The sequence below is a fragment of the Eleutherodactylus coqui genome, chromosome 3 (assembly GCF_035609145.1).
Source record: "Eleutherodactylus coqui strain aEleCoq1 chromosome 3, aEleCoq1.hap1, whole genome shotgun sequence".
Classification (NCBI taxonomy): domain Eukaryota; kingdom Metazoa; phylum Chordata; class Amphibia; order Anura; family Eleutherodactylidae; genus Eleutherodactylus; species Eleutherodactylus coqui.
This window is the reverse complement of record NC_089839.1, coordinates 186,110,198-186,136,775: the sequence shown is the minus strand read 5'-3', so window position 1 is coordinate 186,136,775 and position 26,578 is coordinate 186,110,198. Positions and strand designations below refer to the sequence as shown.

Below are 26,578 nucleotides of genomic sequence, written 5' to 3'. Positions count from 1 at the left end.
CCTCCAAAGCAATTATGCCACTTTTATAATAATAATGCTCCCAAAAAATAAATAGATTTACCTAACCATGCCAAGCATGGATACTATTCTGGCCTGGTGCAGGCGGTGCGATGGAATGACATCATCGCGCTGCCTGCATCGGGACGCTGAAACTCCCGGTCTTGTTCTCTGCGCTCATGCAGGGCTGCCTGAAGTCCTGACTTGCGCTGCTTCAGCTGAGAGCGCAGTACAAGCCAAGATAGCTGGAGAAGAAGTGACAGTATGCTGGGTGGCCCCACCCCACGCCACCAGAAGTGCTTCACAGGGCCACATGTGGCTCATGGGCCGTATGTTGTGCAGGCCTGATGTATAACACCTTATACATGGCCATAACAGGATGGAGATCTTTCTCATCCAGACTTCGTGGATGTGATAACATATAATAATTTCTCGGATACTTGAAGATGCTTCAGTGACCTTAGCGTACTAGATACATGTAGCCATCTTGACCTTTTGGCTCGGGCCATTTTGTCATTGTTTTGGCCATATTTCTAATTTTACCTTTATTTGTGCAGTGTACTCATGTAGAAACATTTCCGTGTTAAAGGATTAATGCAGTGATTCATGGGACTGCCATTCCTAAGCTTGGTCATAGACACCACAGGCTGTAAAATAATAGAAAACCTCCAAAGAGATGCGTCAGACTGTCTCATTGGTGGGGGTCCATCCCCTTATGACCCCCGCTGATCACATGAAGGGGCTGTCATGATGATCAGAGGGCCTGAACCATTTATCTCCCATCATACTCTCTTGGGTGAGATGACGCTATAGACTGTAATGCTGTCTAATAGTTCTCATTCATCTCAATCGATAGAAGCCGAGAGAGCCCGTTGGATGTCAAAAGGGCATTTTGTCTGTAGTTCTCTGACTTATTAACAGGTGACTGATCTGTTGTTGGTGGTGAACCCTTTCCTGTTCATTGCAATGAGAAGTGACGTTGTATATGGGCTACTTATTATACTCCTGCTTCAAGATCGGGGGTTTAGCCGCTGTGGTTTCAGAAAAGAAAAATCCACTGTAGTTACTAACCAAGTATATTGCTATATTTTTGTGGTTATGTAGTAAAGTTCACTAGAGGTTTACCATAGTTTAGTATGTATATGGCCTTGACCAGAACATTCGGTGCAGTCATTGAGGTAAGCCTACCAGGTAATAGGAAATATGGCTGGAAGAGATAAGCAATTAGTTCATGTCAGCCAAACCAAGGACTCTAATAAGAAGGGTCAAGAACAGTTGTGTGGTTCTTCGAGTTGTCTATGGTTTGGCTGGCCTAGTCATCCAAAAGGATGAGGTGTCTCTGTAGGAACGTCATTGGCATGGCAGTCGTGTAAATGGTCATTTATTCAGACAATCCTTTTCATTTGTGTTCTTTACATGATACAATAAACATCTGCTCATCCTTAAAGGGGATGTCTACTGGCAGACATTTACACATTTGTTTTGCTTGACAACTCTTGTGGAATGTTAATTTAGTGCACTGGTCATGGCATCTGTCCAATCAGACGGCCATTCAGTAACAATTCAAGGTAGGAGGAATGCCAGCCCTTTGGGGAGCCGAGCTTCTTCACAGAGTAGAGCATTTTCTTGTCAGGCATTGAATGCAGTCTGATCAGTTGTCTGAGTTTTTGGATCCCATGCTCCAATATTCAATATTTCTCGATCTTAGCTTCTTACTTTACTATATTTCTTACTCTTCGTCATGATAGTCTGTAGATTAGATGGACCCCTGTTAATCTTGCTATGTTACTGTCATAGTGATGGGGAGAATGGCTGATAAAGTGCAAGTGTCCAAAAATGATGAGGATTACAAGTCACTGCCCCCCACAAGGTCAACACACTCCACTCCTGCGGCTATTATCCTTCCTGTTACCTTTATTTGCAAGCAACTGTGTGTACATAGCGAAGCCTGAGCTAAATGCCTCTGCGTTCCTTTCAATGCCCGATGCTACAGTGCCTTGTGCAAGATTTTGCCTTTGCATCTTCAGTTTAGTCTATCATTACAAGAAGGAAGCATTACTAAATTCTCCTTAAAATAGGTCGTGAGGGTCCTTTTACATTAATCAGTGTTGACCCGATGATGAGCTCCAATCAGCATTCCTCTATAGCCCAATTCAGACTCTACAGGGGACGAATGATTGTTCATAGATTGTTTGATCACCTTCCTAGGAACATTCTTAGTTGATCATTGGGCCATATAAAAGGCTCTTAAGTAGAGATGAGCGAACGTACTCATTTAGGGCCTTTTTGCACTCGAGCAACGCTTTTTCCGAGTAACTGACTACTCGGACGAAAAGATTCGGGGGCGCCGGGGGTGAGCGGCAGGTTGCAGAGGGGAGGGGGGGGGGGGAGAGAGCTCCCCCCTGTTCCCCACTGCTACCCCACGCTCCACCACGCCGCCCCCGAATCTTTTCGTCTGAGTAGTCAGTTACTCGGAAAAAGCGGTGCTCGAGTGCAAAAACGCCCTAAACCAGTACGTTCGCTCATCTCTACTCTTAGGCCTCATGTCCACGGGGAAAATCGGGCCCGCTACGGATTCTACATGTAGAATCTGCAGCGGGTCCCTCCTGCCCCGCGGACATGAGCGCTGAAAATAAGAATTTATAAGAATTTACCTATCCGTAGCGGGCGGGGACGCTCTGCTCTTCCTCACGGCCGGATCTTCTTTTTCGGCCGGCGGATGAATTCCTCACGCCGGCGGCACGTCGCCGAGCCGAAGCAAGGGAGATGCGGCCGTGAGGAAGAGAAGACCTTCCCGGCCCGCTGCGGGTGAGTAAATTCTTTTAAATTCCTATTTTAGGTCTCCCGCGGATCCGGACGGCTTCCATAGGCTTCAATAGAAGCCCGCGGGAGCCGTCCCCGCGGGAGACCCGCATGAAAATGGAGCATGGTCCAGATTTTTTCATGCTCCATTTTTTTAAAAATCACTTTTATTGACGATCCGCGGGTATTTATCTACCCGCGGGTGGTCAATGCATCCCTATGGGGTGCGGATCCGCGCGCGGGAGAAGAGTTAAAATCCGCTGCGGATTTTAATTCTTATTTTCCCCGTGGACATGAGCCCTTAAGCTTTCTCTTTATCACATGACTTGTTGTAGTTTGATATTTCCTAAAAGTCCCATTGAGTTGAATAAGATCAGTCAACAAATCCATTTTCTTAAATACAAAGCCGAACAGAGCAGCTATAAGGGTCTGTGCACATGGTCTTCGGAGTTCGGGCCAAGTTTGAAACTGACAGAACTCAGAGCCATTAAAGCGACTCTCTGGTTTTAGAGCATTCTGCCCCAGGCCAGAAGGGAAGGGGGGGGGGGGGTATATTACCTGCAGTTGTTCTTCTCTAACATCCCTCTAATTGGCCTGTTCTGGTCCTGGTTTTGGGCTATCCAAGATGACTGCAGCAATCTTCTATCTACCTAAAGCACACTGTTTGCTGCTCTCTGATTGGCCAGCACTGATCACACTCTACCCAATCAGAGAGCAGGTATAGTGCATTGGTAGTCTAACACTACCACTGTACTGTGTGGATTAAGTAAATTGAAGATTGCATCTTGCACCATCTTGAACTGCTGAAAGTAATACCCAGAAGTAGTGGAGCGGAGCGGCGGCAGAGGAGAACAGCTACAGGTAATATACCCCCTCCCCATCTAGTCCTGGGATAGAATTCTGAAACTGGAGGGTTGCTTTAAAATCAACATGTGTATTCCTATTTGGGATTTATTTTCACAGACCAGTGGTCCATGTAAAGGTAAAATATTGCAGCATATCCAATTCTGACGCAGTTTTCGGACGAAGATCACTCATTTAAATAAGTGGGTGCATTACAAAATGGAATGCACTTGTGAGACTTGCGTGTGTTCCGCTTTTTTTCATGTACCCATTGATTTCAATGGGAGCTTTAAATGACATCAACTGGTCCACCTTCTATGACTGACGCTTGAAAAAGCAAAAGCTGAGTAAAAACTGATGTAAAACGCACATACACTTGTGGTGAAGTTCTACACTGAACGAAATTGCACTCGCCCACGTGAATATATCCTAATTGTCTGTATTTCTCATTAGCAGATCACAGCTTTTGCTGAGCCGGAGCGTGGACAACCATGTAACGCATGTGGTGACCGCTGTCCTGGACTGGCCTTACATCAGTGGAGGTAGGAAAACTTTCCTTTATCAGGAACTTTTAACCTGTAAACCCAAAGCTATAAAGTACAGCGTCACGATCTGTATGCTGGAGAACAAAATAATGTGGTCAATGGTTTATATTTCATTGTTTGCTGTGAGAAAACACTTCGGGGCAGGTTCACGTAAAACAAGACAAAATGCTAAATAATGGTTCTCATTAATTTAAAGCAATGAGTATAACAATGAATGTTTAATTGTATGAACATAAATGTTCCATTGGATATTGCTGCCACCGGTGCTTGTATCTACAACTTCAGGCTGGATTCATACATGGGCGTCAGCGTTTTTATGTTCGCCCGCCGCCGACGTAAAAACGTGTGAATGGGCGCACAAATCTAACGTTCGTGCAGCCGTTCACATGGCCCGAGCCCGGCGCATATATGCCGAAGCTGCAATGCCGTCAGGCGGGGGCAGACAGTTTAGCTCTGCGAAGCTGTCTCCCCCTTCCCTCCCCCTCGCTGTCTCTCGGCAAGGTGAGGAGGCAGGACAGGGCAGGAGCTAGTGTGCTAAGTAAGTTCCTTCCCCCTTTCCACCCCTTGTTGCAGCCAGCAATGGGAGGGGTGGGATGTGGGAGGAGCGTAGCTCCGCCCCGTCCTGTCTCTTCCCATTGCAAACAGCCGGCAAGGGGCGGAGAGGAGCAGGGAATGTGGTGGGACTGTAGCAGTCACCCTGCTAAACTCCATGCCTCTCTCTTCTACGGCAGCTGTCATAGTCTCCCATAGGAGGCTATGCAGCCGCCGATGTAAAAGCGCCCGGCCGAAATGCACTATCTTGGCCAGCTGGGTGTTTTTACGCTGCGGAACCAATGCATCAGAGGGGCAGCGTATATCAGTCGGGCATGAAAACCCGGCCGATATACGCTTGTGTGAATCCAGCCTTAAACAAGTGTTTGTGATTGTTCGTGCTACAATCAGGTCGGGCTCACACAAACGTATTTGCATTGTGTATTATGCGCATAATACGCACTAAATGGCGTTGATGAAAGTTTGTTGATTTTCACTGTTCCGCACACACTTGTGTGTATTTATTGCAGATATTACTCACATAAAAAAGAACACAGCTTGGTCTATTTTACCGCTTATTACGTGTGTGAGAGTCCTACTGTTCTCTATGGGTATGTTCCAAACGCAGTGCATACACAATTACATGGCATATGTGCGGCGTTTTTTCACGCATATGGTAGGAGACAAGAGAAGGAAGTTGAAAAAAAAGAAGCCAGTGCAGGACCGCGCAGGTGAAAAACACTGTACAACCGAGTGAAAACGCAACAATACGCAGTTCCCTACGCCGGTAAAACGCTGTGATTTTTACGCAGCATATTGCCATACGGTGGTGTAAGCCCGGCCTTACTCAGTATGTACTTTAAAGTACAGTAACAATAATTCCTTAAAAGTTGAAACGGTTGTGAACTTCATTTTCTCGTCTCCTTTGTTACGTCTGTTACCAATTTTCCAAATTGTTGTTGATTTCGAGCTGTATATTCATACTGACGCAGTTTATTTAGAAACCTCCTGTGACACATGGAGACATATATTTAGCACACCTTATCACGTATCCATGCCTGCTAATTCAGAAGTAAATGCTGTAACTGATGTAACACGGAAGTGGTAGCTGGCGGAACCCTCTGTTTTGAATGCACACAGCCGGGTTGGATCCCGCAGCAGAATCCGACTCGCTGACCGCTGCGTACCCACTGCGTACCTGTCTGCAGTGTCTTCATCTGTAATGCGGATCTGCCGACCGGGCCGGTCAGCGCATGCACATTACAGATGACGCTGTGCCACCGCGCTACGGATGGGCCAGCGGATCGGACGGCTTCCATTGACTTCAATGGAAGCCATCTGCGCGGAAATTGCACTAAAATAGGACATGTTGCGATTTTTCCCTCCATGAAAAAGCATTTTTGCATAGCATGTCTACGGGCAGGATTTGTTGCGGAATCCGGAGGCTGACGCCTGCTCCGTATTCCGCAATGCAAATATGCCCGTGTGCGTTGGGCCTCACATCAGTCACTTTTGAAATTTCTGTAAGTTAAAGACTAACTACACTTTTAGTTAACTTTAGACACATCCTAGACCTGTCAAAAGTATTGATCAGTGGAGGTCTTGCTGCTGAGACCCCCACTGATTGCTAGAATGAGGGGAGTACTTTTTGACTGCAGAGGACCCACATAGAGGTGTATAGAGAGTGCTAAACACCTTATTCTAGTGATCAGCGGGGGTCTCGGCAGCAGGACCCCACTGATCAATACTTTTGGCAGGTCTCTATGATGTGTCAAAAGTTAGCTGAAAGTGTAGTTCTATTACAAGTTGTAATAAATAATGCCAAGCAGTTCTTTGATACGGCTGCTAAGGCATGTCCCAACATAATAGCCATCCTGTACTTGCCATCATCCCAAACGTCTGCCAGTCTTTGGAAGAAAGATGAGCTGCAGTAAGTAACTCTGGGACGTGTCATTGATTTTGCAATCCCTTGGAAAGTACTGGTTTATTTTTATTGTACAACTTCACTGTTATTTCTCGCCTGTCAAAAAGGTTATGTCAGTTATCATGCCTTTCTGTAATTTTAGTATAGATCTATATCATTTCTTCCATCCATCCATCTATTTTCAACAAGGATCACGTATTTGCTTAAGTTCTAGAATTGATGAAGGATCTTAAAGGGATACTACAATCATTTTTTGAAAAATCTGATTAATAATGCAGGGTGAAGGTACATTTACACAGGGCAGATAATCGCTGGAAACAGCTTGTTGGGGCAGTAGTTGTCCCGTGTACATGCGGTCGCCGACAGGACACCAAGGTGAGAATTCGTCCACTTGTTGGAGTTGCTTGGAGTTATAGACCAATCAACTATCAGCCCATGTAATCAGTATCCAAAAGTGTCTGAAACACATTATAAATGCGGTGTGAAGCTTGTAAAATAAACTGGCAGTACGTCTGCCCAATTATGTCAAAGGAGTGATTAAAGGGCCGGTACTGGATTAGAAAAGCATGACTGCTTTATTCCATAAACAGCACTACACCTGTTCGCAGGTTGTATTTGGTATTGCAGGTCACAACCATTCATTGGTGTATTGCTGTCTATAGCATATGCTGTAGAAGTATTTCCTGAATGGTGTGTAATAGTTTATTATGTTTTCTTTACTTCTTGTAAAGTTAGTAGAGAATGTTTTAGAATGGGAATGAGATCAGAGAGGTGTTCTTGTAGCAGCCGTTGGCATTGGCAAGCTGTGCTGGAATGGGAATAGCAGTGAGAGAGGTGACTGCATAATTCATTATTTCTGTATTTTGAAAGCAGGACTTTACTTCAGGAACGGTCTATAGGATGAATCACTGCAGGAAAGTTCAAGAGCTTTCTGTTAAATAATACATAGACGTTGTGGTTTATACAGGGGTGCTTATTACTGTAGGCTCACTGCAGAAAAAAATATTGGGTTTAATTAAAGCAACGGTAATAAAACCAATAATGTAAATCATCTTAAATCTGAATGGCGGGGCTAGTGCTGATGTCTTACTGAAGTCACCATACTCCTGTGATCCATGCTATGGCTCCTTCTGTAACTCCCATAGACTTTTTTAGAGAAAGCTGCATGCAAGTCGTGGGACTCCTCCATTGATTTCAAAGGTTAATGCTGACCTTTTAGTTTGGCAAAAGCAAATCCCCGGGCTCCCGTTCTCCGGATAGGTGTGGGTCTCAGGGATGGGACCTGGGCTGTTATTGTGTATCCTGTGGATTTTTCATAAATGCTCTAAATATAAATACCGCTTTAATGCCTAAAGGATGCGGCCTGTTCTGGACCTAAGGATGCAACATTTTTTTGGGATTTTCATCTCTACTCTTCATAACAATTTCTTTTTTCCATCGACATGGCCGTATGAGGGCTGGTGTTCTTTGCGTGGTGAGCTGTAGTTTTCATTGGTACCATTTTGGGGTACATATAATGTAATATGTAACCTTTATTTATTTTTTAGGGTGTACAGGATGAAAAAAACACATCGATACTGCCGTTGTTTGTTTGTTTTTTTTTAATGATGATCACTATATGGTAAAAATTGCATAATAATGTTTTAATGCTGGTTAGTATGATTCCAACAATGTTCAATTTCTATATACATATAGTTTTTTATTGGTACCTATTTGGGATACATATACTTCTTTAACCCCTTGATGACTGCCCATACATCTTTTGAATCTGTTAATGGGCTTTATTCTGATGCAATCAACTTTTTATGACGACTGCATCAGAAGCCTGGCAGAGGGAGCAGGTGCTCAACTGTTGGATAGCAGTCTGGCACCTGCTCAAACAGCAGGGACCAGAGAAACTTCAAATACCCACTGTTTAGCTCCGCCCCCTGTCCCACCCCTCCCATTGCAAACAGTGGCGAGGGGCAGAGAGGGTGCGGGAGCTAAGTGCACAGCTCCTGTCCCATCCTGCCTCCTCCCCCTGCAGAGAGGGACAGTGTATTGGCTGGGTGTGAAAACCTGGCTGATATACGCACATCTAAATAAAGCCTTATCCTGCCAAAAAAAACTCTCACACAGCGCCGTGACAGAAAAAAAAATGTTAGGGATCTTTAAATGCAGTGCTAAAAAAAAATGCAAGTTGCAAAATTAAAAAAAAAAACCTAGATAAATTTGGTTTTGGTGTAAGGTGTAATTGTACCGGCCTGCAGAATTAATTTAACATATTATTTATACTGCAAGGTTAATGTCGTTAAAAGCAACACAAAAGCAAATCTTTAAAATATTTTTTAGTGTACAAAAGTAGCAAAACATAAAAAACGATATAAACTTGAGGTCGCCGGAATCGTGCTGACCCAGAGAATAATGTTACATTATTTATTTTGCGCACTGAACACCGCAAAAATGAAATCTAAAAAACAAATGGCATATTTTTGTTTTCCCCAATCCCCCTTAAAAAAATGGATAAAAGTTCTACAATACATTATATAACACTAAAATACAATTTTTTCTGCATATAGCAAGCCCTCTTATTGACAGAAAAAATTAAAAAGTTATGGCTCTAGAAATGCAACAATGAAAAAAAAAACTGAAAAAGTTCTTGATCATCATTGCGTAAATAGGCTTCATCACTAAGGGCTAATGGACAACTGCGAATGTTCACGCTGTGGAATTCCACCGCAGAATTCCGCAGTGTGAAATAACCCGCGGTAGGTCCTATTTGCCACAGGAATATGCGCGGCCGGTTTCCATTGTAGTCAACAGAAGCCGGCCGTCACGCTATACTTTCACTGTAGCACAGGGGAAGCATAGCGTGAATACGCTCCCCCTCCCCACCGCCGGCCGCGTCATATGACACTCGCACAGCGGATCCGGGAGGTGAGTATGGGGTCTTTGGGGGGGCGTCGTGACGGACTCTGCTGCAGTATTCCGCAGGCGGAGTCCGTCACGGCCGTAGGCATGAGCCCTAAGGGGTTAACCACTTTGTCTATTTTTGGGAGGCGAAATAAACATAAAAACATTTTGGCTCCACTTTTTTCTTTGCTTTTTCTTTTTAAATAGGGTTTGCCATATGGGTTAAAAAGTGTGCTTTCAATTTATTGTAAGAGTCGTTACGGATGCAATACCAGACTTATGGATTATTTTTTTAAAGGAAAAAACTGCACAAAAAAGGTTTCTTTATTATTTTTATCTCAATTTTTAAACTACTTTTTATTTTGTTCACCTTCTTTTATCCCTTTTTGAGGGGACTTGAACCTGCGACCTTATGAGCACTCAGATAATACAATGCAGTGTTTCTGTACTGCAGTATATTGTCTGTAATTTATTTGCAGTAAAAGCCATGGCAACATGGTCCTTTGTGATTTCCAGGCGAAGGACAGATGATGTCATAGAGGGAGCTCCCTCCCTCTGCGAACTTCATGCATGTTGTGATCGGCAGTGATCGCGGCATGTAAAAGGTTATTGTGGGGTGATTTGGTGTTTTCGCCGATCCATGTCATTGCAGCAGGACGCTGCAATTTTTTCACCACGCGGATTCTGCAGCAAACATCCGCCCGCATGCAGGTGGCTTAAGAGAGGTTCCTGTAAGTGTTGAGCAGATCCAACCCATTCACACTGACAATCTACTCCAACTCATGGGAATGACAGCTGTATAACAGAATCTCCCAATGACAATCGTTATCATTGACTGAACATATAGAATAATTAAGGAGGCTCTCCGCCTAAACCAGATTCCTATAGTAGTAAGAGGAAAGTCTTATTTTGTGCTGCCATGCCTCCTTGCCACCTCTTGGCTTAGTTGCCTTCAGCTGAAGACCTTCAACGGATGGGTTGCCGAGGACAGAGTACGCATAGCAAACAACTTTTCTGAAATTCCTCAACTTTTCAACTTCTCCTAGGAGGGACACAGGGCTGAAACTTTTCAAATCTCTAGTTTGTGTAGCCAACAAAGTGGTTTCCTTCACCGCTGCAACAACTCCCACACTCCAATATGTTTTCTATGTGACGCGGATGACTGCACAAGTTGATTAATATGCCGTAATGCAGCATATGGGCTGTGAGGTAAGAGCTGCTGAGCGCTGCCAGGATTCGTACTATCCCTTGTGCATTTTCTTCAAGCAGCCTCAGAACGAGCTCACTAATTATATTAATTTAAGTCGAATAGAAATGTTACAGCATGTTCTTGTTGTAAAGAAAAGAGCGGTTCTCGCTGATTGGGGCATTTCTTCTGCTTCTTCTTTGTTTCTGAATATGTAGAACATTCAGTGGATCATTAATTTATAGTCGGTGTAATGAAGCCTCCGAGGCTGTATTCTAGTTCAGGTATGTAGCACATTGCATAATTAGATATTGTTACTGTTCTAGTGCACATCGAGCAATTCCTGCAGGACAGAAGAGATTTAAAGGCCTGAGCATTACATAATTAAAGCGTAACTAACTTTTCAGACAACTTGCGCTCATTTAAAGGGAATCTGTCACCAGCTGTGAGCGCCATAACTAAGGCTCATAGGGCAGGTTCCTAGGAGTTCAGATATATTTTTATACTTACCGGGTTCCCTATTTCTGCGGTGTCATTCCCAAAAGTCGGTGCGGGTACTTGCATAGGACTCAAAGCTGCAAACTGTGCACTCCCATAGAAATCAGTGGATGTGCTGGGTAATGACAACTCATTAGACTTATTACATAGCCCACCATTATAGGACAGGACTAAAGAAATGGAATAAAATCATCACAGCAGCCGTACATGCAATAGATATAGGACAACAGACACTATTCAGTAAGCCAGGGGCCACCTACCTCCTAAACCCACTTCAATACAAACCATAGCAGATAATATGCAGTAAATATGTATGCCAGGATAAGGGGCGATCCTTAAAAGTTTTTTTTCCAACAGCTGGGCCCGTTATAAAATAAAAAAACTGATAATACTCACCTTTCGTCGGATTCCTGAAGCTGAGCTGAGTGAAGTTGGCTTCTGGGTAGGTGGCCAGGCGGAAGCACTTGACCACGGTGGCCAATCAGAGCCCATAGCGTCACGTCTGGAAACTCCTGTGTTAGGGTATGCTGCCGGGATCTGTTGTTCTACGTGGGTTTCCAGCAGTGCAGTCCCACAGGTGGGGGTTGATTGAGCTGGCCAAAACAGCTCTCCGATGCGCTCCACCTCCATTCATGCAACGACTATCTCTCCTATGTTAGAGCACAAGAGCGATAAGTCTTGGGGACGACTGTTTGGTGCTTATGCACTCCACAGTCGTCCCGTGTAAAGCCACTTTTTGTGTAGTCACACTGGAACTGATCCATGCTCACTTGATTTTATGCTGCACTCTGGGGTTGTGGGTCTAATTTCCATACAGAGAAGCGCCAATCATGAAAGGGCCGGGGTCAGGGGCGTAACTAAGGGCTCTGGGGCCCAGGTGCAAAAGTTCAGCTCTATCTGTACTCATACCTAGAGGTGTAAACCTGAAGATTCGGGGCCCAAATGCAAAATCTGTAACAGGTCCCCCCAACTATAATGCTTTATTCATACTACTAGGTTCCCTATATGGAGATGATAGGCCCTCTGGGCCCCCTAAGGGTCTTGGGCCCGGGTGCAACCGCTTCCCCTGCATCCCCTATAGTTACGCCCTTGGCTGGGGTCTTTTATAAAGTGGTCATCTAATATATGTATCTTTGGAAACTAATGCAGATTTTCTATTAACTACTAGCAAGAAGAACTGGTGTAGAAGCAGGAAATACTTTGGAATGGTTTGGAAGTCACATGGTGCCGGTACAGAACACTATTTGGAGCATTGGGTGACAATATCTCTGGGACTTATAACGATGGCCATATTTTTTGTTATTTTCTGTTTGAAGACCTTTCCATTTATATTCCGCCATATTTTTAAAGTGATTTTGTATTACTATACATTTTAGTAAGCTTTAGGGGTAAACACTTTAAAAGCAGAAAGCTGTGCACTGGGATGCAAGTCTCCCGTTGTCAGCACTTTGTAGAATAACTTTCCAAACTTGTCCTAGGATTTGATACGGATTTTCTCAATTGAAGGAAATGAAACAAGTCGGCCACACCTTTTCCTAAAAAATCCTATTGTTGGCTTTAAAAGCTTCCAACATAGAGGCCAACCCAGCTGAAGACCGTGAGACAGAGTTAAAGATTATTTTGGCTTAACCAGCAGTTAACCTGTCGCAGTCTTTTGTGTTTCTGACTGACGAAGTAATTAGGATGTCAGTTACATAACACTCAGTAAGACATCTGCTTTTTTTCCTCCGTTCAACCGTCATTCCATAGGGTTTTGGTAATAAGATGCTTGGTGTGCTCATATTCATCATCTCACGATGGGACTAAGCCCACAAAATGAAAACTATCTATACAGACATGTGGAACTAATATCAGTAATCTAAGTACTGCTTTATATCACCTCTACATGCTTATGTGGAGCAGCCGGGATACTGCTATGAATTTTTTCAATGGTAGTCAGAGGGTATTGGAGGTAACACAAAGAAATATTTGGATGCAAAATTTAGGCCTCCTGCCAATGGCCGTGTCAGACTCTGCCAGCGGAATATCGCAGCGGAGTCTTATTCGGCACCCCCCAAAGACCCTATACTCACCTATATGGATTCCGCCACGCGAGTCCCGACCGGCGCGTATTCGCAGTGCAGTGCATGACATGCCGGCGGTGGTAGGTCACAGCGGAAGTATTGTGTGACGGACGGCTTCCACTGACTACAATGGAAGCCGGCCACACGTTTTTCTGCGGCAATTAGAACATGCAGCGATTTCTTTCACACTGTGGAATTCTGCAGTACAATTCTGCAGTGTGAACATTGAAAGGCAGAAAGCTATTAGATTCAATAGAACCTAATAGCTGCAGGATAACACCACAGATTTCCTCCATGTGAAACGCGGCAGAAATACGTCCGTGGGAATTAGCCCTTATGCTGGTGTGTTCTTCACCATGACTGGTACATGTGAGGGCATCCTTACTTGACCAAGACACACAGGGATCACAGTGCTGAAATGCTGTTTCCCCAAGTGCCAGTTTTTCCTTAAGGACGTACAATTTGGTGTCAAGCCCCCGAGAGTAGATCAAGAGGGAGATGATGACTCAGAGTCTTTGCTTTGTTGCAGCCTTGGTACTGCAGGCAACAGAAGTTGCCACGTATCTCTCGTATCTAGTGTGGTGTCCAGCCGAAGTAAACATTTGGGATTCTCTGGTAGCATTCAGGCTGCACTGGGAATGGCGAGGCCATATTGAAGTGCTAAACTCATTTCCTAATGATGTAATGGTTTACCTGTATAGTACACCTGATCCAAGAAGACCTGACCACGGCTTATAAGTTCAGAAGCGACAACGGTACAGAAACACCTTAAAACTTTGCCTATACCTGTAGGACATGTCTACTTTCTATGTTGTAGAAGAGACTGGTATTAAGATTCACATAAAAGTGAGGGTGACCATCTTGTAAACCCCACGCAGTAAAATCTTGCTATTTGTATAGCGCCAACTTATTCCGCAGCACTTTCAGGTAATTTATTTATTTATTATCCCCCACCAAGTTGAGTACTCCTTTTACCGACCTCGGAAGGAAGGAAGGCTGAGTCTACCTTGAGCCAGCTACCTGAACCACGCGGGGATTGAACTTTCAACCTTCAGGTCGTGAGCGAGAGCTTACACTCTGCGCCACACAGTAATCCCAAATGATATCTACCTAGAACTGTCCTAATGCCACCAACAACTTCTTATCTCTGTCAACTTTCTAGAAGCTCTGGCTCCTCCATACTTGTGAGCATTTGGCTTGACCAAGTGTTTGTGTGTTTAGGGAGGTAAGCCACAGCCAGACAGCCCGAGTGGAAACAAAAGAATCGGGTGTTGAAATTCAGTGTCCCCAATCCTTCTTTCCGTGACATTATCTGAGAGAGTCGTTGATGGGTTTAAGGAACCAAAAAACTTGTTTGCTTGGTGACCTTTCAAGGAACAAGTATTGATAAGATTATAGCCTGCAGGACGTTAGGCTGGTTTTACACAGGTAGATAATCTGCCTGTGCTAATAAGTGCTGACCGATGATCAGCATTCATTCCTTTTGTCTACAGAAGCAGATTTTCTGCAGTTTGGGGAATGAATGATCATTACTATGATTGTTCATCCCCATACTGTTCTCATTGGTCAGCCACTAAATGATTGGCCTTTTTACACGGCACGGCGATCGGGCAAATGGGCATTCAGGCAAACATTCGTGTTTGATAATCGAGCCGTGTAAAAGGACCTTTGATCCTCTTACAGATACTTACTAAATCTGTCCAGCCAGATGTTGGGTATATCTTTTTTCTGCAAAACTTGGTGACCCCCAATATGGCTCAATTAGCGCGCCTACAGGAGTTCTCACTGAGCTTTCCTAGACTCCTAAAGAGCAACTCTGTCTAGTTATACAATAGAGTGGTACGTCCTGCCTGGGAGCTGTTGTGGCATCCATAGTGACCCAACTTTACGAGAAACGGATAGAAGAACTCAAGAAAGTACATTTATTGCAGATCTTTACAAGGATGAACGGGTTGTCTTGAGGTCCTTCCTTCCAGCATAAATAAGAGATTCCCACTGTGTCGTACTGCTGAGCGCGGTGAAAGGTTGCATTGTACGCACAGCTGAAACCTCATACAATGAAGTGTCCGCCTCTATGGCCGCTTACTGGGTTTTCCATCTGATCTGATCTGCATTACATTGGGTTTTGTGTTAACAAGCTAGGAGTTAAAGCCGCTGGGGAGTTTAGCTATGCGAATAGTCATTACAGTGTATTTTGCATAATGTCCTGTTGACTAGAAGCCAGTAAAAGTGCTCTCTATGGAGAATGGACGCAAGTAATTTACAGTCTTTTCCTAATGTAATTACTATGAATTCCCCAGCTCATAAATGGTGATAAATTGAAGTCTTTTTGAGGACAAGACCCTTTTTTGCAACCTCTAGAAAGTATTCGCCTGCAGTGCATCCCGGCCGCTGGAACTTTTTACAAGCACTAGCGTTAAAACACTACGACTTTTCTTCAGTCAGTCCTTTTGTCTGAGCCAGTTTGCGGGAGGTTTTCATTTACTGGAACATTTCCCAATGCCGTGTCTTTAACATAGTGTACTACTTGTAAGAAGGGGCCTGCGGATTATGGCGAAGTTTATTTTTTGAAGTGAGGTTTTTGTAACAAGCGACTAATCTGCTACAGGGAATCTCAATAGAGTCCTAAATGTATTCATTAGCACCAGAAACAACTCGTGAATAGACCTTTGTGGCTAAGTCTGATTACAGTGTTGAGAAAAGCCTCTTGTGTAATGTTGGTAACACACTCGGGGTCCCCCTGCGCAGAATATACCACTGTTTGTATACATTGTCTGCCAGTGTACACACATTTAATCCTTTTATATCATATACATAATAAAGGAGCCCATAGACTGAAGATCTGATATTTATCGAGATGACCATAGACAGTATATAGCTGTCAACAGAACCATTGGTAGGACTGACAGCTATCAATCCCCCCCCCCCGCCCATTAACATGCACAGTTGGCTCAGAAGAATATGAATGTCACTTCAATAATGTGTGTGTGGGGAGTTAAGAGGCGCTGCTTATCTCCAGGTAAAACTGTGTAATCAAGCAGATAAAATGGAACCTGGCCAGTTCTTATTTATCCTAACAGTAACTATAACAGAAACACGTCCTTCAGCACTCGTACACATTTAGTATGTGAATAAAAATGCACAACTGTTGTTTATACTAACCATATTAAAAATTCAAGCACACATTTTGATCAAAACAAGTGGGCCCAGCCGCCACGTTCAGGCGAACTTCACTGAATGGGTTCTTAACTCTAAAGCCACCTCTCTTTGGCCAAAAAGTCTCCAAATGAATGAGAAACATAGATACCTGGCTATATACTTTCACTGAAACACCTGGGACAGTTGGGTGAATGGGGTGAATGACAAGAAAAAAGACAGCTCCTGCCCCATCAAAGCCCATGCAACAAAAAACAAAGTCAGTACTTGCATTTTTATGCTGTGAGTAGCTGCCTCACTTTTGTCACAGTAGCATGTGTTTCTGTTTCTGTGTTCGTTGCAGCCATGGCTTATGTGCACCTTCACGTTTAATGTATTTGTTGGAAGTGCTGACTTTGTTTTTTGTTGTGTACCCTAACAGTAGCTCCCATAGACAGAAATGTGTTGGTGCTGAAATTGGTAATATGTGCCAACTGAAATCTTAACGTGTGGCCAGATTAATATGTAGCTTGAAAATTCTGTATGCATCATGCCCACTAAGTGTCTGATGAAGGTTCCTTGGGTCCACCAGAGAACATAATTTCAATAGCCGACCATTAATGTGAAACAAGTACATGTGCCTTTAGTTGAATTGTAATCTCTGCAGATGATCCTCGTGTGGTGCAGAGTGTTAAGGCAGCAGAAATGCAGTCCTCAGCTCTCGTTCACGGCCTGAAGGTTGTAGGTTCAATCCTAGGTTCAGGTAGCCAGGTTCAGGCTCAAGGTTGACTCAGTCTTCTATCCTTCCGAGGTCGGTAAAATGAGTATCCAGGGGACTTTACCTTACTTAATCTCTGCAGTTATCATTATGGATCTTTTACACTACCAGGTTTTCCGCAAGCAGGTTTTGTGCCAATCTGCCATAGGCTCCGATGCTGCCGATCACGAAATATGTGCACAATAAAGATCCTGCAGTTCTCAAACCAACCGCTAGGCCTAATGATAGTCTGACACTTCCTGTTCTATACAGAAAACTTCTAAGCGGCCATTATCATCACAGGCAGTATTACAATGAAAGGTCATACCTGTATATAGATAACACAGGAATCACACCATTCACAATAGGTGATATTCACAGCTCACCTCCTCTCCACTCCCTGCACAGAGCATCCCTACAACACTCATAGAAGTTACTGGGTCAGATCCTGTCCATTTTGTCTATTGCCCATGGGTTCTGCAGTAAAGCGTATCGCTAAATGGTGTTAACTGCAGATCACACAAGGTGACCGCCCCCATAGTCATGTACAGACAATAGAATAAAGAATCTACAATCAGAACATAAAAACTAATTAGAAAAATTGAATGTTTCACTATTTGGCTTTAATAAGAAAGAAAATAATGTAGAAATATACATAATACATTCCCCTTAAGAGCGAGTAATACACTTCCCAACAGTGTAACAGATTTCATTGTTACCATAGACACAAATTATCATCACGATTGCTCTGTATCAGGTAGAAAGTATGTGTGTTCATGGTCATCCCTGCTTATGTGGTGGCGCTGCAGTCTGATCATTGTCCGCAGCACCCTAGATACATGCACTGTGGTATAGTATCTCTGCATAGGAGCTGCTTTCTGCATACGGCTGTGGCACAGATCACTGATCCCTGGAACATCAGTCCAGGTCACAGTCCAGACAGCAGTTGTTTTGATCTCAGCTGATCTATGAGCACTTAAAGGAACAGGACATTTACAGGTCTGGGGGTATTGTTCCTATAGAAAAGAAACCAGGATTTCTGTGGACATCGTAAATTATGTCTGTGAAACTGGGGGGAAGAGGGGCACAGCTCCTTCAATTGCTAATTTTAATTTGGTGAAAGTATCGGTATAGCTGAGTTCACTCAATGCTGGTTTCACATGTATTTTGTTAAAAACACAAAAGACAGACCCAATAACACAGTAGGCGGTGCTCGCGGCTCCTAAAAAAGGATCCTTTATTGTATACATTAAACTCAGATTTTTAAAAGTTTATGTAAGCCAACTGCAGGCTCACCAACTGGGCCGCCATCGTTTGCAGACTCACATCATCTGTAGCTAACTCAGGCTTCACATAGTCCTACTAGTTGTATGCTGTGTCTCGTCGGAGTTGTAGAAGAGAGAAGTGATAGCGCCACATAATGATGCTTTAAGGCTGCACGTGGCATTTTGGGTGTGGATGTTCCACTTTTAAAAACTGCCAACGAAAGAGCCACATAGGAACGCAGCCTAATAGTTCTTCACTGAATTGTCTCGCTCCCAGGCACTACTCATCAGGCGGAGCTTGGGATCAATTTGCCAAAGGCTTGGCATTTATCAGGGGTATCTCCGCTATGCTGGCTATGTCTGCCACTCTCAGCAATGATGTCCTCAGTACAACTTCCACGGGAGTATATAGCTCAACTCCTCCACATTTTGTGCCACCACAGTGCACAATCGTGCTGGAGTCACGTATGGCATCATCACAACTCACATTCTGTTCGAGAACCCCCTATTTAAGGCCCCATTTACATACACCTACGCCACCTGTTTGCGCACTATTACATTTTGTCACATCATATTTATTAAAGTGACAGTGTCAAGCTGAACTTTAAAGGGGTTTCGTCATTAGAAAAAAAAATCTATACTCACCCATTTCTTTCCCGTCAGTCTCCTTATCACATCTTCTCCTGGCTGAGCTTCTCCAGTGCCCCAGGGTCACCTCACTGCACACTGGCCGGCTTGTTATGAAGCTGGCATTCCTCACATTCCTTCCAGCCGGGTCAGTGAAGGTCACGTCCCTGTGCTGTAGCGTTCACTGCCTAGGAAGGAATTGTGATCTGTTGCCGAGATAGCTCACATGAGCAGTCTCTGAAGTAGATCGGCACTCCCCCTGATGGCCTGTGAGCTGTGCCGTAAAAAGACTACTGGCAATGTACGTAATGTCACAGGAAGCAGAGGAATCAGCTAGCTGGAGGTGAGGTGACCTCCCCGGAATGCAGGAGACAGGAGAAGATCAGTGAGGTAAAGATCTGGTAAGTAGACTGATGGTGGAGGGATAGGTAAGTATAGAATTTTATTTTTTTAATCACAGAACCCCTTTAAAGGCCCACTCCAGCAAAAACATATTTATCCATCACTACACCCCCCACCTACTCACCTAATTGCCTGACACGCTCTAGAGATGTCCTCTGTGTATTCCTACCACTTCCCTGCACTGCAGCCCCCTTCCTGATGCTTATCAGGCACCATCTTGATGGAGAGATTTTTTACTTTACCTTTCAATCAATCCTATGATTCATCAGCACAGTATTAGCTGAGGTTATACCATTTTTGCCTGCAGGAGGATATTTTAATTATCATTATTTTCTATATTCACCTAAATAAGCTACAGACCATAAGTATACAATCAGGAGGCTGAGCTGTGATCTCCTCTATTATAACTGTGTGATAGCAGCTGTGTTCCCATCTAGGCAGTTTCTGTGGTAGATCCATGTAAGAGCATCAAACCAACTGAGCAACTGACTAGAAAATGAGTCGTTAACCCCAAGCTATCTGAGCTGGTCAGAACAGAGATTATATGACCATGTGAGGAGGAGGACAGGAAATTTCAGATAGAATGAAATAACTAACCAAGGTAATACTAGCTCACCTATATATACTGGGAATATAGCTTCATACAGAATGAATTTTTAAAAATCACTGGCATGGCCCTTTAAATAACTTTTATAAATTTGCAAAAAGATATACAAAAACCCATGTACTTCACATAATAATTAAGGGCTAAACACTCTGAAGGGTTAATCTGACCCTTACATTTGTATGAGATTAGGATAAAAAAAAGCATAATTGTTTTTTCAAGAAGCAGTTCCATTCTACTCTATAGGCCATGTCTGATATTACAGCCTATTCATTAGAGCAGTGGTTCCCAAACTGGGCTCCGCAAGCGACAGTCAGGGTCTCCGACCAAGGGTCTCCGTGGTAAGCAGCCGCTGGCAGTGCTGGAACCACTGCCCATTCATTTCAATCGGCGATGTACCGCTTAAAATGTCCAAAAAAGATTGTACATGCATCACTGTAAAAACGCAGCGTTGAAGGCGCCTAAAAAGAATGGGAGCATTGTACAGCATTTAGTGCTGCGCTGAAAAGGCAGCGCTAAACGCTGTACAAAAACGTCTGTGTGAGGGAGGCCTCAGTTGTAGCGTTTCCGGTCAGTTGTCTTTGGCACCCGGCCAGTTTTGGGGTACTCTTTATTTTCCATTCTCATACAAAAGAATGGGGGTGGTACATCATCGTTGCTAAGTGCAAAAGCCCCACGTTTCCAGAGTCCGAACTTCTTCAACTTCAGCCACTTGAGCTTGAACGCAAGAGCTTGAAAACTGAATAACTAATTGATTCATTTACACAGAGTCCTTTGAGGGGCTGAATTAGTGAAAAGCACAATTTATTGCAGGTTCTACAGTGCGTGGCTGCAATTTATAATAGTGGGAGTAGATGGAGATTTATCATGGACGTTGTGTCTAAGGTTTGGACGGCAAATCACAGTTGGTTAGATGTAGTCCAAGTTGCTATATCATCATACTTGCAATGTTGCCAGAGCAATGGGCAATAATTATTAAACTCAACTACTGGAAATTTAAGAAGATGTGTTAAAGGGAAAATGTGATTGTTCTCAGCAAGTGAAACCAAGTAATCTTATAGATATGATACCTTTTAATGTCTAACAAAAATACATAATGTTATAGCAAGCTTTCCAATCTACTTAAGGTTCTCCCTCAGGCATCAAGAGAAAATGTCACTGGTGCACATCTAAGTAGAAGTAATGGATGGAATTGTCATATATGTATCAGATCCCCTCCTTGTAGCATTCTGCAGACGAATCCAAGATGCAACAAATCAGAAATTTCTTGCCCTGTGACTTCCCTGAACAAAACTTGGCAAGGAAGCCTCACAATTGAACATTGGAATGTTTTTGTGCCCACTAGAGTCATACCTCCCAATAGTTCTGTTTTATACTGGACCGTCCCGCCTCTAGGTCTATGAAGTAGAGAGGATTGTGATATTTGCATTTAAAGTGGTGTTCCTTTGCCATCTTGGGATCATGCCCAGGTGGGTTTAAAATGTCCCCCTATTTAGGATTCAAATGTTGGTAAGCATTAGTGATAAGCAAACTTTGGAAAGTGTGTTTCAGCTGGTTCGCCGAATTTTGGCAAAAAGTTTGGTTCATTCTGAAATAGTTTGAATCGAATTAGAACTTCAGCAGTACCCCTAAAGCTTGTGTATAACCTGGTCCAAGAGCCATAAAAGCCCTGTATAACACTCTTAGGTCATCTAGGAGGGTATATAAGTACTTTTGAGCGTTTTTTTAAGGCAAGGTTAATGAAGAAGTAGAAGAAGAAAAGAAGATTATTTTTCCTCTCCCTCCTCTTAAGCTGGTTCGGCTGTGATGAAGGTTCAGGTTCGCTACAAACCAAACTTTTGGCAACGTCCAACCCGAAACAAGATTAGAATGTTTTGATTCTTTCAAAACTATTAGGCATGTAAAGTGACAGGTTCTTTTGAAGAAGCCTATATAAAAACTATTGTCAAGTGGCTTGGTTAGAGCTGTTGTTCAATAATTATTGCTGCCCATAACTGGCCACAAATGTAATGTGTACAGGACAGCCCTACTTTCTGGTGTTGGGAGAAGCAAAGATGGAACAAGTTGGATTTCAACATACCCAATCCTTCAATCCCATTGTGTATAAATAGTACCAGGTATCTCTGGCAGCCACAATCCCATGTTCCTGTAAGGAATAGAACTGTGGAACTGAGCATCGGCACCAGGGTGCAGCAAAGTGGATAGAAATATTTTTACTCCATAACACAGGTTTAAAACATCCAATTGGGAATTGGGCAATGCACTTCTCCACCAAGGACCGGCAGCTTCGTCAGGCCAAAAATATTTATTTCTACTTTGCTGCACCCTCGTACCGGCGCTCAGGTCCACAGTTCTATACTATTAACGGCTCCCACCTGCACGGAGGAGAGAAGAGCAGGAATACTTTATGAGAATCTGGAATTGTTCATTAATGTTTTAGCAATAAACTTAAGACATAAATTATATATGTGAATATATACAAGTTGTAACATATTACACCGTTGTGATATATTTTTAAAATCGTTAATATGAAAATGACAAAGAAAGTTAAAAAAAAACAAAACTGTACTGCGCAAGTCCAACGGCGAGCATCCACGGTCATCCACAGTACAGAAGAAACAGGTCGGCTAGAGTCAAAGCCAGAATCCGGTGAGTGAACCCGCATGGTGAAACGCGGCTCTGCCGTGTGCAGGCGGCCTTGACTGGTGTAGCATTTGACTCTGTCCTGTCCCTCAAACCATACTGCATATACAAGCCCTTGCCACTTAATCACCTTCAACTCAAAACATCTCTTGCATATGATCTTTCCTGAACCCTAAGTCAACAAAAATGCTAGTGCATGTCCTTATCTCCCATCTAGACAACTGCAGCATCTTTGGCCTCCCATCAAAGACCTTTGTGTCTATTTAATCTATCCTTATCTCTGCTGCCCAGCTAATCCACATATCGCCGCTGACAAGCCCTTCACTGGCTGCCCATCATCCAGAGAATCCAGTTCAAAATATTATCAATGATATACAAGACTGTCCTAATATCCCCATACCTCACCACGCATAATCTCCTATATATAACCTGCCCCTCCATACATCTCTGACCTAATATCCCGATACCTCCTGAAAATACTGTCTGTTCCACAACCTGCCCCTCCATACATCTCTGACCTAATATCGCGATACCCTTACATGTAATGTCTGTTCCACAATCTGCCCCTCCATACATCTCGGACCTAATATCCCGATGCCCCATCCCTATATCTCTGTCCTAATATCCTGATACTTCCCTGCACATAATCTCCTTTATGCAACCTGCCCCCTCCATACATCTCTGACCTAATATCCCGATGCCCCCTCCATACATCTCGGACCTAATATCCCAATATCTCCGCACACATAGCTTACTGTATATAACCTGTCTCCTCCATATGTCTCTGACCAAATATCCCGATACCTCCCCACATATAATCTTTGGTCATAAGACGACCTCCTTCTCCTCCCTGTCATCAGGGACAGGATACAGCTAAAACAATAGTATCATCTGTATTCCGCTGTGAATCTCTGATAAGGCTCATCGTTGTCTTTCAGCATGCTAAAACACAACGATGAGTGACGGCTTAACGAAAACTGCATGATGTCAGCGCAGTTAGACACAACGATTATCACTCAAAAGACGCCTTTGAGCAATTTTTGAGCAATAATTGTTGTGTCTAAATGGGCCTTAAGATGTTAGATAGTTGTATATGCAACACGGACTGTCCAGCTTGCTGTTGCGTTGCTTCATTCTCCGGGAAGCAAGCGTGCCTGAAAATACCCCTTTAAGCCATTTTGCCCTATAGTGGTCAAACTGAAGCCAAACTGTTTAGTCTATGGCTGTGTTAACCCTTTCCAGTCTGAGCTCTAGGAAGCCAGCGCTGCTACTTTGACTTGTTGCAGGGAGTTTTTATTGTCACGACTGAAACATTTGAAAGTGGAAACTATGTATTATTCGGTGGTAACTGGTAATGGAGCCTGATTTGGGCGTGGTTGCCCTTTAATACAATAATACTATAATTTATTTAAACATGTATTTTCCTGCATTTAATAAGCGCTTGGGTTTAATTAGTATTCATCAGATTTCTTTTAAACCGCGGCAAGTATTGTTTGTCATCTGGCTGTAATTTTGAGCTTTGTAATACAGTGTAACAACAAAACAATTTTAAGATGATACATGGAGCACAGCGCAAATTGTGTGTTGGGGTTTATAATGTAATGAGAGTGTGAGCAGCTCGTGACAATACAATTGCAATACAATCTGCAGTCAAGGTGGTAATAATTCTATACCACCATTTCTTAGCGCCTTTCTAGACAAGACGATTGTCGGGCGCTTCAGCGATTATCGCTCCCATGCTTACACACAGGAGCGTTCATCGTTAAGTGAATGGAGGCAGAACAGCTGGAGATCTCTTCCGGCCGCCCTCCTCCATCCACAGAAAACAGGCCGTTGTTCATAGATGAATGACTGCCTGTTTACACGGCCGATCATCGTTTGATTATTATGACTGCATGAAGTGAACAGCGGAAGTGGATGAATTATTGTTTGGCGTTTGGCTAGCAGCGTTTATGCTGAAAGATAATTGTTCCATGTAAAAGCCCTTAGCAGAGGCGTAACTTGAAGCTCCAGGGCCCCAATACAAAACCTGTAAAGGGGGCCCCAATTATAATGCTTTATTCATAGTACTTGGCTCCCTATATGGAGAAGAGAGGCCTTAGGGGCCCCATAAGGCTCCTGGGCCCGGGTGCAACCACATCCCCTTCATCCCTTATAGTTACGCCTCTGGCCCTTAGTTATATCTGGTCCTGAAAAGGTGGTTCAAAGCAAATTTGGACAACCCATGTCTCAGAGGTTTTCACCAGCTTTTCCAAAGTACCGAACAGCATCTCTGCAGCATAAATGGGGGCAGGGGATGTTTATTACATAATTAGGTGGTAGTTGGGAAGGCTTGGGTCTAATCCCCTAAAAATTGATCAAAAATCTTCAACTGTTTTATGTACACAGCTCCCATGCAGACCAATGTGTCTTCATGGTTACAGACTACAAATACATCCTGTGTAGTCTGGTCCTGCGGAGATATGCTGTAGTTTTTCATAAAACCCATTACTTTCTGCTAATGTACAGACGGCAGAACAAAGAACAGAAGCAGGGCCACTGTAACCATGGGATATTCACCGGACATCTGCATGGGGCCCAGGGAGCAGCAGCACCTTCAACTGCCTGCTGGATTAAAGGGGTTGTCCCGCGGCAGCAAGTGGGTCTATACACTTCTGTATGGCCATATTAATGCACTTTGTAATGTACATTGTGCATTAATTATGAGCCATACAGAAGTTATAAAAAGTTTTTTACTTACCTGCTCCGTTGCTAGCGTCCTCGTTCCCATGGAGCCGACTAATTTTCGCCCTCCGATGGCCAAATTAGCCGCGCTTGCGCAGTCCGGGTCTTCTGCTCTCTTCAATGGAGCCGCTCGTGCAGAATGCCGGCTCCGTGTAGCTCCGCCCCGTCACGTGCCGATTCCAGCCAATCAGGAGGCTGGAATCGGCAATGGACCGCACAGAAGAGCTGCGGTCCACGGAGGGAGCGGACCCCGGCGGCCATCTTCAGCAGGTGAGTATGAAGACGCCGGACCGCCGGGATTCAGGTAAGCGCTGAGTGGTTTGTTTTTTTAACCCCTGCATCGGGGTTGTCTCGCGCCGAACGGGGGGGGTTAAAAAAAAAAAAAAACCGTTTCGGCGCGGGACAACCCCTTTAAGTATAACTTTTTAATAGTTTTTTTTCTTTTCTAGTCACAAAAAATGTTTGGGAGAGGAGGGTTGAATGATGGTGTACAAGGGGTGGGGTAATATGGGGGGTGGCATTTTAGTACCTATGCACTGGGTCTACTAGAGTATTAAAACAGCTCTGGACAAAAGGAATGGAGAAATCTACAAGTACATGATCCTATTACACAGTTTATAGTCCGCAACCATGGAGGCACAGCGGTCTGCATAGGAGTGCTACACACAAAACTATTAGCAAAGTAACTTCAGCTCTTTTGTTTTCGATGTGTTAAAAAAAAAAAAAAACATTTGCAAAGGTGGATATAATCATATCACCATATCTCCTTGTGCATGTATACGGCCTATACATACATTCCTTTAGCCTGACATGTGATAATCCAGAAAGTTCGATAATCTGGCACTTGTTCCTGGTGGAACTTCAGCAGAGATAATTAGGACGTTCTGTTTATTATATTAAAGTAACAGTAATATTATCAGATTTTGTGTTATTACCCCTGTGAAGAAGCTGAATTTCAGCTCTCATACGCTGGCAGCTGGCTACTTTGGGGGTGATACTTCCCAATATTGTCACCCCGGAGCAGGAGTGGAACGGAGTGGCATCTGGTTGCAGACATTCCTGTGATAGGATTGCAGTCTCCCTGCTCTGTCTATACACTGCCCTGACTGCTGACATAATGCTCGGTTCACATCTACGTTT

General features: G+C 43.8%; 1 protein-coding gene across 2 annotated transcripts in view; it reads left to right on the top strand.

Moving 5' to 3' along the window:
• Positions 1–26,578, top strand: part of PRICKLE2 (prickle planar cell polarity protein 2) — a 267,456-nt gene that overhangs the window by 17,239 nt on the left and 223,639 nt on the right. Inside the window, exon 2 of one of the 2 annotated variants that reach the window (XM_066596642.1) lies at positions 4,099–4,184. In XM_066596642.1, the coding sequence (XP_066452739.1) occupies positions 4,099–4,184 (86 nt within the window). Of the gene's footprint in view, positions 1–4,095; positions 4,185–26,578 lie in introns of both variants that reach the window. The other variant, XM_066596641.1, reaches the window with a different exon arrangement.